General features: G+C 32.1%; 1 protein-coding gene across 12 annotated transcripts in view; it reads right to left on the reverse strand.

Moving 5' to 3' along the window:
• Positions 1 to 2,014: 2,014 nt before the first annotated feature.
• The window catches only part of LOC143085149 (uncharacterized), a 50,298-nt gene continuing 38,901 nt past the window's right edge, over positions 2,015 to 13,411 (reverse strand). For 9 of the 12 annotated variants that reach the window (XM_076261343.1, XM_076261339.1, XM_076261341.1 and 6 more), the window contains 6 exons: positions 12,651 to 12,740; positions 11,632 to 11,829; positions 11,082 to 11,183; positions 9,686 to 9,826; positions 8,435 to 8,621; positions 2,015 to 6,991 (listed from right to left, as the gene is read on the reverse strand). In XM_076261343.1, the coding sequence (XP_076117458.1) occupies positions 6,778 to 6,991; positions 8,435 to 8,621; positions 9,686 to 9,826; positions 11,082 to 11,183; positions 11,632 to 11,829; positions 12,651 to 12,740 (932 nt within the window). In that variant the 3' untranslated portion in view covers positions 2,015 to 6,777. The remainder of the gene's footprint in view (positions 6,992 to 8,434; positions 8,622 to 9,685; positions 9,827 to 11,081; positions 11,184 to 11,631; positions 11,830 to 12,650; positions 12,741 to 13,411) is intronic. The other 3 variants (XR_012981255.1, XM_076261340.1, XM_076261344.1) reach the window with 3 other exon arrangements.

Raw genomic sequence — 13,411 nt, forward strand, 5'->3', positions numbered from 1 at the left:
ATTCATCAAAATTCTATTGATGAGTGAAAGCAAAAATGTATCCACTATGGGTTTTATTGTCCGACCTAGAGGGTAAAGTTCCATGTAGGATGTAAAAATACCTATCATCATCGGTGAAAAGTGTGAAAACTTTATTTTTTCAGAAAAAATATCTTGCAAGTTTGTTTCAATCGGATAATTTCTTCTACTGTAACAGTAGAAGATCAGGTGGAGCCAATTAACATCTTTTTTTACCATTGAGTCATATTAGACTGTCTGGATAAAAAGCAAATGTAAACTTCCATAATGTGACCGTAAACTTGTATTTAAATGTCGTCGAAGTGTAGGGGATCTAGGTGGCCGAACTTGTCGCACTATTGTATCACCACCTGTTGGAACCCTGCAGGTGACAGGTAGGGTTGTTTGTTTTTCTGCCACATTTCGGTGAATCTCTTGGCAGTCCTACTTCCAATAAAGACTGATCCATGAAATAGCTCATTAGTGTGTAAAGGCGTCAAACACTAATCAATAAATCAATCGGTAATAGTGTTATTCTTCTTGGCATCAAGGACACAACAATTATTAGACAGCTTTACTGGAATACTAGCATATCATGCAAAGGGGGGACAAGAGTCGGAAGATACCATAAGAACAATCAATCTCACAAGTCGAAAACAAACCAAGTAAACAACGCCATGTCCAAAGTAGAAAAATACAAACAGACAAAAAACAACACACAAAACAACATAGGAAACAAAATATTGAATAACACGGACCCCATCAAAACTGGGGTGATCTCAAGTGCCCCTAAAGGGTACGAAAATCCGGATGAACTGTTGCCGGTTTGGTTTCAGTTCATTCAATGCGCAATGTGGAGAAGAAGTTCTTTACGCTTTTACCTTTCGGTATGTGAGCCATATTGGACTTTTTATCAGGACCAAAGTATAATTGCTTGGTAAATACCTGAGGGAAAAGCTAAACATGATCAGCATTCTTTTAATAATATCTTTACTTCAATATGATATGAAGGAAAACATACTAGTAGTACTCAATTGGATATCGATGTAAACGTTGACAATTTAATCTATCCTATTGGATTCAAAAGTAACGACGTTTGTCAAGATCTTTTCAGGAAAATATCTGTCCAACTACATGTTCATTATTTCATTTCTACAAAATGCTTGAATGTCGGTCTCCTTTGTCCTTTTAACCGTATCAATCTCTCCATCAGATTACGAGTAATGACAGTTTGGGACTATTCAAATGAACATTTCTGAACAGCATTATGTTAATTTCCTGGAAATTTTTTTTTGGCATGAAAGCAAACGGTTATTCCTTATAGGGTTTCAGTATGAACTTTGTCTGCTGAGTGTCGTATAAATTGTTCGATCGACACAAGCATATAACACTTGTAGCCAATCTTATCATTGATGTCCAGACCCTTGACGATACATATATATACTGGACTTTTTCAGAACCTCTAAAGGAACATATACTACTATGTCACAATTAGTTTCAATTGGTGCATCCCTTCTTGAGAAGTTTCGAAAAGAAAGTATGGCGGTTTATAAACGAATTGACCCAATAAAAATCTGAAAGGACCTTGAAGTGAACATCTCTGCCAGACTTGGTTTTATTATTACAAACTGTAAATTTGATATTTATTGCAATGTTTTATTAATGAAAATAATGTGGCTATCTAATACACAGATATGTATAACGATTTTACTGAAGTCACAACCTCACATTTTTTTCTATTTTTAAACAATGGAAAATAAATAAATTCACACAAATACTTTTGAATTTACAGTATTGTTTTTAGATGCAGACTATCAAAATGCGAAAAGCAAACAAACAAATGCATTAACGCCAATAATTGGAAAATCTCATGTGACTTCAAAAAATAAATATATATATTATTGATGGTTATCACTGATTATCTAAGAATCGATGATATCTACATGCAAATGTTGCAATGCATCAGTCTTTATCTACTTACCAGCCTGCATATGATAATATAAAACAAAAAGATATCTAACAAGAGGATAAATATTTTATTAATTCATTGTGACGTTTTCAATTTCAATTTTTTCAAAGTTTTATTTAGAGTCGATATTCAATAAACTACATAACACAAGCTTAGTGAGCTTTTCAAATTGACTTAATAACAAAATACAATACACACACACAATACAATACAATACAATACACACATACACTAGTCATGAAAAACAACACAATTTTAAACATATAATGCATAGTAAGATACCATAAATGGCATATATAAGTTAAAGGCATATAGTACATTTAAAACATAGGACAAGTTAATGATAAGATTGCACAAATCATATAGTCACACAAAAAATAAAAGTAAAATAAAAACAGGCATACACACTATATGCATGCACTGCACTGGCATGAGCTGTTACTTGGATCCCATGTTTGTACCAATTTTTTGAATTGGTCAAAAGATGTTTCAATTCGACAATGGTTCGGTAGTTCATTCCAGATTTGTGCAGCATTAAAGCGAAACGATTTTAAGCCATACTTAGTAGTTCGAACTCTTGGGAGTACTGCTGTTTCTTGTGATCTTAAATCATACTTGTTAATTTTTATATCAATCAAATCAAAAATAATTGAACCCATGTGAGCACATAAAAGACAAATTTGCAAAACCATATGTCCTTATTCAGACTGTTTAGTTTTTCTTTTAATTTAGCAGACCACACATGAAAGCCGGTTAAATTATGCCAAAATGGTTAAAGTGATACAACAGTTCCCTAGCACAGTATTGGAAGAAATTATGACAATATCAACTTGATGGCATATCTACCATTGCATCCATTAAAAAAACATATTACTGCAGCTGATCTCAGATCAATGTATCAATATAAAAGTGCAGATCGTTATATCCTTAAATACATACTAATATCAAAATCACATTCATATAAATATAAGGTACTCTAAATGTATATAAAAAGTAGACTAATATCCTCTAAAACATTTTTACAAAACTCTGTCACATCTATTTTGATTTTCACCTGCAGCTTTTTAAAATACCATTGAACTTTTTGATTGTTCAACTTCTAAGTTATTCTTAGCATTACATTTTCCAAATGAGTTTTAACTATTATAAACACTAATACTGATCTGAAAAGTATTTAAAATTTTGACTCATCACTGTCAAGCTGCTCACTAAATATGAAGTAATTTTATTTGGTAAAACTAAGGGGAAAATGTGACAAAAATGTATTTGTTTAACAAACATACAAGGAAAACAATAGAAGAAAGGTGGATACCATAAAGCTCCAACTAAAATTGCACTTGTAAATAAAATAAAGTGTGATCCTTGCAAGAATAGTTATTTAAATTATTGAAATGCGGCATACAAAAAATGCTAAAAAAAAATTAAATGCAAGTTTTCATTTTTATGAATCTTTCCTAATGCAATTTTGGCAATAATGATAACATCTCAAATATTTCTAAATTTACAAATACCAAGATTTTAAAAACAAAGGTTTATAAATAAACATGTCATATCAGCTATATTTGTTCTAGATTCTAACAATATACCAGATATACTGGCTGTGTTATGTTATTGCAGCAATTGTAAAAAAAATAATACAATTCAGTTGTCATAGTTAATACAAAAGACTAGTAGACAAATTTTGTCTAGCATTGTCCTTCATATACATGATAAAGTCAGGGATAATACTTATAGAAATCATGTTTAATTATTTGAAGATGCAAGTTATATTTACTTTTCAGAAGTAAATTTGTAAGATTTCTAAAAAAAAAATTACTTTTAAAAGAAATTTTCGTAATACAACCCCTAAAATTGTTTGTGTTGTCAAAACATGTCTATATTATATAGATATGTATATGTCGTGTACATCATGTTGTTTTATTATTTTGTACAAGTAATTACATGTATGAAGCCATCATACAAGTTATAACCAGATGCTCTGCAGGGCACAGCGTTATACAACCGCAGAGTTCGAACCCTGAACATTGGGGCAAGTATGGACACAACATTCAAGCTTGATACAGCTCTGAACTTGGATTGTGATTAAATAGTTGACACAACACAGGTTTCTGACACATAATGAATGTGGTCTAAGAACTTAAACTTAAATACTTTGAATTTTAAATTGGACATTACCTATTATGGTCTAATATCCAAAATCTAAATACATGGTTAGATTCAGCATATCAAAGTACCCCAGAAATTCACTTTTTGATGAAATGAAATAAAGTTCAATTTTGGACCCTTTAGACCTCAATGTGGACCAATCTGATAACTGGGCCCAAACATCAAAAATCTAAATACATGGTTAGATTAAGCATATATCAAAGAACCCCATATATACTATTTTTGTTGAAATCAAACAAAGTTTAATTTTGGACCGCAATTTGGACCAACTTGAAAACTGGGCCTATAATCAAAAATCTAAATACAGGTTTAGATTCAGCATATCAAAGAACCCCAAGGATTCAATTTTTGTTGATATCAAACAAAGTTTAATTTTGGACCACGATTTGGACCAACTTGAAAACTGGGTCCATAATAAATATTGTAAGTACATGTTTAGATTCAGCATATTAAAGAACCCCAAGGATTCAATTTTTGTTGAAATCAAACAAAGTTCAATTTTGGACCACGATTTGGACCAACTAAAAAACTGGGCCCATAATAAAAAATCTAAGTACATGTTTAGATTCAGCATATCAAAAAAAACCCAAGAATTCAATTTTTGTTGAAATCAAACAAAGTTTAATTTTGGACACCAATTTGGACAAACTTGAAAACTGGGCTAATAATCAAAAATCTAAGTACATGTTTAGATTCAGCATATCAAAGAACCCCAAGAATTCAATTTTAGTTAAAATCAAACTTAGTTTAAATTTGAACCCTTTGGACCTTAATGTAGACCAATTTGAAAATGGGACCAAAAATTAAGAATCTACATACACAGTTAGATTAGGCATATCAAAGAACTCCAATTATTCAATTTTGGATGAATTCAAACAAAGTTTAATTTTTGACCCTTTGGGTCCCTTATTCCTAAACTGTTGGGACCAAAACTCCCAAAATCAATCCCAACCTTCCTTTTATGGTCATGAACCTTGTGTTTAAATTTCATAGATTCTATTTACTTAAACTAAAGTTATAGTATGAAAACCAAGAAAATGCTTATTTAGGCCCTTTTTGGCTCCTAATTCCCAAACTGTTGGGACCAAAACTTCCAAAATCAACCCCAAACTGTTGGGACCAAAACTTCCAAAATCAACCCCAAACTTACTTTTATGGTCATTAACCTTGTGTTTAAATTTCATAGATTTCTATTCATTTATACTAAAGTTATAGTGCGAAAACCAAAAGTCTTTGAATGCCGACGACGGACGACGACAACGCCAACGTGATACCAATATACGATCAGCGGTCGTATAACAAATACAATTGTACAAGTAATTACTAGTACAATTTTTAATGTTGAGAAGCTGTGCTGGCCCTCCAAATAATGCACTATGGAGGCTGGTAAATAAGCAGTATTTCGAAAATGAGGTTTTCATTGTCAGTGATATTATACACTTCTAAATTAAATAGACAATGGGTTATTTTGAAAATAAGGATGGCAATATATAATACATTTGATAGCAATTTCAATGGAAACATAGTTTCAAGTCATTCATTAAAAACTTGAAATATTATACAATATGGCACCAAATCAATCAAATTCAACATATACATAATATATGTATACAAACTATTAGTCAATCTGATTGAAACACACATCATGTGTTCATGCTTCACACCATAGCTTTTATGAGTCACAACAAAGATAGATACTAAGTAAACTAGAAGGTAAAATAAAATGTTGACATTGAGATATATGTTTTGCCTTTTTTGTAATTTTGATAGTATTATGCAAATATTGAACACAAGCAGCAACATTTCAACATGTAACCTATGCAAAACATTCAAAGTAAATAACCATGACTGAGGGAGTAAGGCCAAATAATCTCTATTCAGATGTGCCTATGTTAATTCAACTGCATATCAAATATCATTGACCTGCCATTAGTGGTTCCCCCTACACTGACCTAATCACAAACTGCTGTAAATTCAGAAATTTTTGCATGCTATTATTATTGGGATTTTGTCCTTTTAGACTTAAATGCAATTTTAATTTTCACTATTTTGAGAAAAATCCTGTTTAATTCATATAAAATATTTCAAAATGAGAGTTTAAGTTATTGCGTTTTCAACTCTGTCATATTTTTCACAATAATAAAAACCTTGCAATAATTTCTGAATTTACCGTTATACATGGTAAACATCGCCACTAATGATGCTGCCAAAAATAGCACATAAGATTTGCTGAACCTGTCAATGCTAGACAGAAATCAAACTCCTCATCTATGATTGACATGTAATATTTGCCACTGAAGGTTAAACACAAACCTTTGATCATTTTCATACCAAATGCTTTGTTTTACTGAATTTTCTGATCGGTATAATGTCAACTAAGAAAATATCAGCCTTCAAAATTTTGAAGGTGCCATCATAAGAACAACTGATAATACAACAGAGTGTTGTCATATACATTTACTTGTAATGGTATTAAAGGTGGATCCAGGGGGCCTCCCCTTTTTGTGGTAAACATTTGGTTGATTATATAGGGAATCACTGAAGCATGACCTGAGCAGCCCCCCCCCCTCTTTGGTCTGTCATTGGTCCCCTCCCCTTATGAAATTTTTTAAAATCCACCACTGGTGAGTACACATGACTGTATTTCAATTAGATTGACTATGTGCAGTTTTGTAACATATATCACAGAATTTACAATTATTGTGGAACTTCTTTATCTCAAGTAATACTTCTTCTCGAAGTGAATGTTTTTGTGAGAAGTAATATGTTAGATGTCCTACTCTAAAGTCAAGTGGAGGTAGAAGTTCCTGGAGAATATGCTGCATGTGACCATCCTCTGGATTTCCTTTCTTATGATACCTGGAAAAAATGAAAGAATAAGTCAGACAGACACAGAGAGATAGTAAAAATATTGCATTAGCACTTGGCTTCAAAAAGATGCACAGAATATACACCCCAGATAGGCAGGGACTAAACTTAACTCTTTTTCTCCAGGGGCCAGCTAGGCCCCTAAAATATTTTGTTCAGGTGCCCAGTTGAAATTTTAGGGGCCCTTTTTTCTATTTAAAAAAAATTAAAAACTTAAATTTCATTTCATATACTAATAAAGCCTTTTTATGTAAACCATGTGAGTTGTTCAAGTCAGGAAAAGATTATGTATGATAACTTCATAATACTTGAATTATTGCCATCAGAAATATTTCATAAGATTTGACAGTATTGATTTTAGAAGATTTCCCACCAAAATTGTCTCCCTTCAATTATAACTTCCTGTTGACAATAGGGGTTCCATAATCAATAAATGTTATTTCAAATCCAAGCCATCCTCTAATAAGTGTTGATCAAAAATATCATTTAATTACTTTTCATCGCAGATTGGTTATTAATTATACTAGATATTATGATATTTATTTATGAGATTTTACGTTTCGCTCTTTATAAAAGAACACGTTGTGTTGACAAGTATTTGTCAAAATCGGACTTGTAATAACTCTTTAATCAACTGGGATGTATCTTTGAAGCAATTCAGATTCAAAAGCGTAAAAACAATGAATTAACCGTAGAAGCTTTAAAAAGAGATGTATAAGAAAACGTGTTTAGAGAAAGGGTATACATGTGTCAATCGTGACTTCGCATCACAACATAGTTGTCCGACTCAGTTTCGGTTATTAAAAATGACCTTCCTGGTTTACGGAAATCCTCCATTCTACTTTCCTGCTTGAATAAGACAATCGGGTTTCCAGTTGGACATAGTTTTTATATGTTTTTTGTTTCTATCGTGGGGGGAGAGTATGGAGACAGGATAGAGATGGGATTCAATGAAAAAGATTATTTGTCGCCAGCTGGGCGATCTGGATGATAAAAATATTCGCCCAGTCGAAAATCTGGTCTCATTGGGCAACCGTTTAGTTTAGTCCTGATAGGTGAGGCTAAAAAAACTTTCAAATTTCAAGTTATGAGTAAAACAAGAATGTGTCCATAGAACATGGATGCCCCATCCACACTATCATTTAGTATGCTCAATGGACAGTGAAAATGGGGAAAAATCAAATTAGAAAGATCATATCATAAGGAACATTTGTACTAAGTTTCGAGTTGATTGGACTAAAATTTCATCAAAAACTACCTTGAAGCGGGACAGACAGACAAACAGACAGGCAGACAGACGTATGGTCAGACGAATTGTCAGGCAGACAGACGTATGGTCAGAGGAAAGAATGGACACACATACCAGAAAACATAATGCCCATAAATGGGGCCTAAAAGAGATTGAACAAAGTACAAAGATTAAAAGTTGCTTACTCTATACTTTTAATTCTAAATCCCTCCATCAATCCGTAAAATTTAACAAATCCAATCCAGCAATGTGATTCACTTGTTGTTTTAGGGTCCAACATATGACATATATTACTCAAAGAGTAAGATGAACCATGATGATTCAAAGCCTCTGTTAAAGTCAGATTACATTGCTTACATTCCTCAACAAAATCTGAAGAAAAAAAAGTGAGTTAGTTTAAGTATGGAATTGTAAACAAACAAATATATATGAACTAAAATATATTGTAATCAAGTCTTGTAAGTATATATGAATCAAATTTCATTCGAAACGTTAGAGCAGTAAAGGGTAAAAAGATCACTATGTGATTTTGTGAATTTAATATCAAATATTGCAAGCAAATTATAAATTTTAATTGGAGTTATCCTTCTTTTTTCACGATTTTTACAGTTGTAGTTGTTTTTTTAGTTTTTTATATCAGATTCATATGCCATGCATTATTAATGTAATTGTTAATAAAGAAAAGTTTTTCTTGACCAGTAAACCATTAAAGGCCAAAGTATGGCCTTTAACATAGAGCCTTGGCTCACACCAAACAGCTAGCTATATAGGGTCCCAAAATGACTATTGTAAAACAATTCAAACAGGAAAACCAACAGTCCAATTGTGGACAACATCAACAAACCACAGCCACTGAACAACAGGTACTTGATTTAGGACTGCTAGTTGAAGCTTTCAGTTAACAGGTAAATGAGAAATAATTATATAAAATGCATCACACGGTTGAGTGTTCACATGAAGGTAGATTCCTAGTTTTAAAACACCATGATGTGTAGTTCCTGGGAAAAATAGATAAACATTTCATATACAACCATAATGTGTATGAAAAATAAGAATTTGATAAACAGGTGATATTGACCTGAACTAAAAGGAAGTTTTAAGACTGAGGGTGATTTAAAGCAGGACTTATATTGACAGCTGTCAATGTCTTTTGAGACTACATATTTACCTATTGAGACTTATGGTTATTTGTGTTGCTAGGTTGCTTTTTCTTTGATTCATACCAAACATCCTTTTTTATTCATTTGATTTATTGTCACACTTCATTCTTTAAAGCTTTCAATACTTCGAAGCAACAACAGAAACTCAGAGTTATAGAAATCACTTATATTTTTATATAAGTAATTGCTTTAATTACATCTCAACTCCGCCAATCACCAACCTCAATATATATGACCAAAGAAAATATCAGAATCTAAATGATTATCGGGTATTACCTATTTTTTTCTGAGGCATATTGTCACATTTTTCAGAACTGGTAATGTTAGCACCATTGGAATTATTTGAGGGAATTGGACTATTTCTGTCCTGAACACATTCAGCTTTGTCTAGTAGAGAAGGGCTACCTGGACCATCTACTGCAATGAAAAACAAAGCAAATTCATTATAATTAATGACGTTGTTTACAATATGCAAAATTAAGGAATAAATATAAATCAATGGTCTAAACATCATCAAAGAACAATCTGGAAGGTTAACTGGTTGCCTCTGTATAGATAGATTGAAAAAACATATTCAATTTCATTATACATGTACTGTTTTTTTTCTTTTTCTTTACACTCAAAACAATAACTGGTACCTTTTTAAAAATAACAAAACTCTCCTCTACACATATGTGTACTGTAATAACAAACTGCTCTGAGTCTGAAAATTTCATATTTTGTGCTTGGCCAGTAAGGTTAGGCAAAGATTTTACTTGATAAGACTCAACATTATCTTGACAATACATAACTGTACTTGGCGTACTCAACTTTGGTCTTTGGTTTCGACTTTACTTTATATGTCTGATTAAGTATTTGATAATCTTGGTTTAGTCTGAAATGGTCCTGACAAATGGTCCACTAGTTTAGACTTAGTCTCAACCAGTCTTGACTCAGTCTTGACCAGTCTCAACCTGTCTAGACTCAGTCTTGACTTTTAAATTTGGTCTCGACTGGTCTAAATTAAGCCACCTAACTCAATTATATATTGGAAATTTTGTAGTTTGGTTCATTGCTGTCAAATCAAAGGATTTAATTAATAGATAGATAAAGATTCAGATAGTCACCTTTAAATTTTTTTATAACTTTTCCAAATCAACTTTCAACAGACTTATTCAGAAAGGATGTAGTTATGATACTATGGTCTTGGCATTAAAGATGGCATTTTTAGGAATTAATATTGACTCACTTATAAGTCTTTATGTGCCTGTCCTCAGTCTTGTAAGTCTTGTATGGGATTTTTCCAAATTTTAGTTCATTTATCATTGTTGTTTATATGTTTTGGAGTTTAGTTTGACGTCAATTTTCACTAAACTAGTACACATTTTTGTCAAGGGTAAATCTGAAGCCCTCTTCTGTGTACAGGATTTTCTCCCTGTGTTGCAGACCCATTGGTGGCCTTCAATTTTTGTTTTACTCTTTGGTCAGGTTGTAGTCATTTTGTCACAATCCTCATGTCCAATCTCTATTTCATTGAGTTATCTTTCACAAAGTGATGACAGATGGATGAATAGAAAGACAGATATATGGATGAATAGAAAGACAGACAGACAGTATAATATACCATAATCTTTCCAGTCTTTGACAAGCAAATGAAAATAAAATGAATGCATAATGCAAATTATTTTCTAACCTTCAAGTACATTTTCTTCAATTGTTAAAATGGAATCCATATCTTGTCTGTTGTACTGCAGAGGTGGAGTGCTTTCACCTACTGGCTCTGGTCGTTCTTTATCTGAAAAGAGTGATCATCAGTGATAAAGTCAGAAATCATGATGCAAAACAAATTAAATTCTACAAGCAGTAACACATATCAAATCTATCATGTGTAAAGACCAACAGTTTTTATGAACATTCCGGAGCATCTGATCATGAGTTTTTGATGAGGTTCGCGTTTTTCTTATTCTTTAGATTTCTATGTTGAGTTTTGTGTACTATTGTTTGTCTGTTTGTCTTTTACATTTTTTAGCCATGGGATTGTCAATTTATTTTTGATTGATGAGTTTGAATGTCCCTCTTGTATCTTTTGCCCCTCTTCTTATGCAATTACTGGATCAAGACTTATTAATACCTTCAAAACTATAATGAGCTGGAGATATTTGCAAAGAGAAATGTTGACAAACTACCCAGTTCTTAGAACTATCATGCTTTTTAGGCTTTTAGGCAGATAAATGAAAACTTACCACAAATTGTAATGTTAAAACTTCCTGTTTGTTTCCCTTGTTTACTATTGTCTTTAAGTTCCCAATTATAAACACCCTCATTGTTTTTGCTGGCTGATCTTATCTTATAATAATTAAGTTTATGTTCATCATAGTCTCTATCTATAATGAAGTCTGAATCTGTTTCTACGGTTTTAGATGCTATAATAACCTCACTACCTACAAAAATTATCCTCAGAGTTTATTTGAAATTACAAACCACTAATTAGCATATATGATAGTTATAGTTTCAGAAAGTAGTAAAATCTGGTCAGTCCCTATAAAATTCCCGTTTGATCCATGCCTTTTAAACTCTTATAAGTTGAACTTTGTTGGTGCCAGGTCTTGTTTATTTGGAGTATATTTCTAGGCAAATTTTTATGTCAAGTTTTGTGAAATGCGGACCTATAATTAGATACTTCAAAATGTATCATCTGGAAACCAAAATATAAGTCTATCAATTGCTTTTGTCACCTTTGAGCTAGTTTATAGCTTAAAGTAACTGTAGCTGCAAACAGAACTTTTCCCAAAATTTATTTACAGCCATTGAAATTGACACTGATCTTTGACTAACTGACCCAATATCTATAGAGGTCTTGTTCTTCCTAAAGGCAGTCTTTAGCTAAGTTTGGTGATGGTCTGACGGATGGTTTAAAAGATTTCATTTGAAGACATAAAACTTGACCAACTATCTGTTTATAAACTGCTTCTGTGACCTTGACCTTTGATCTAGTTACTTTATAAAAGCCAAAAAAATCAATAGAGGATTTTACCAACCCATGGACCTCTATCTTAAGGAAAACAAAATCAATAGAATCCTTCTCTCCATACCATGAAATATAAAACCATTATCATATGGATGACATTCACATTTGTTATATCATAACTTGAGTAATGCCTTGTCTTAACTCAGCTTGGAATTGGCATTCAATTGATCAGATGTCAGATCATGCTCTACTAAATATTGGTACTCAATTTTTGTGTAATATCAAAATTATTACCTCTAATGACACTGTAATGAACTTCTCCACCTCTGTAACTCTCTCTCAACCCACTTACTTTTACAGGTAATGGTTGTTCTGGCTTTGAGTCTGCAAAAATAAATTGCATGAAATTAAAATAAAAATTTAGCAACTTTGTCTTGACAATTTCTAGCTATATACATGATATAGGCTATAATGTATTACAACATATCACATACAAATAGAGTAATTCTAGTCTGCACTGATTACATAAACTAAGAGATGATAAAAACAGTGGATATCATTATACATCTAACTGTACATGTGTTTTTAAACTTGCATCATGATCATTATATTATCCCACAGTTTTAATAATAAATATAGATTATAACATGCCCTTTTCCAAATTGGCCCTTATAACGTCCAGAGACTCCCATATCAGCCTTATACCTTTATACCTTACATCATGTTCATCTAAAGTATTGTCTCTAGGAAATAACGTGGAAAGAGCAGCTCAAAGTTAAAACTTCTAGATAAAAATTCTCAGATATTACATAACAGTCTTTGTTTCATGTTTTACCCTGGTCTAGTTAATATCTGGTATTGGAAAATGTGTTTAACTAGAGGCTCTAAAGAGCCTGTGTCGCTCACCTTGGTCTATGTGAATATTAAAGGAAGCAGATGGATTCATGACAAAATTGTGTTTTGGTGATGATGATGTGTTTGTACATTTTACTTTACTGAACATTCTTGCTGCTTAAAATTATCTCTATCTATAATGAACTTGGCCCATTAGTTTC

The sequence above is a fragment of the Mytilus galloprovincialis genome, chromosome 8, assembly GCF_965363235.1.
Source record: "Mytilus galloprovincialis chromosome 8, xbMytGall1.hap1.1, whole genome shotgun sequence".
Lineage (NCBI taxonomy): Eukaryota > Metazoa > Mollusca > Bivalvia > Mytilida > Mytilidae > Mytilus > Mytilus galloprovincialis.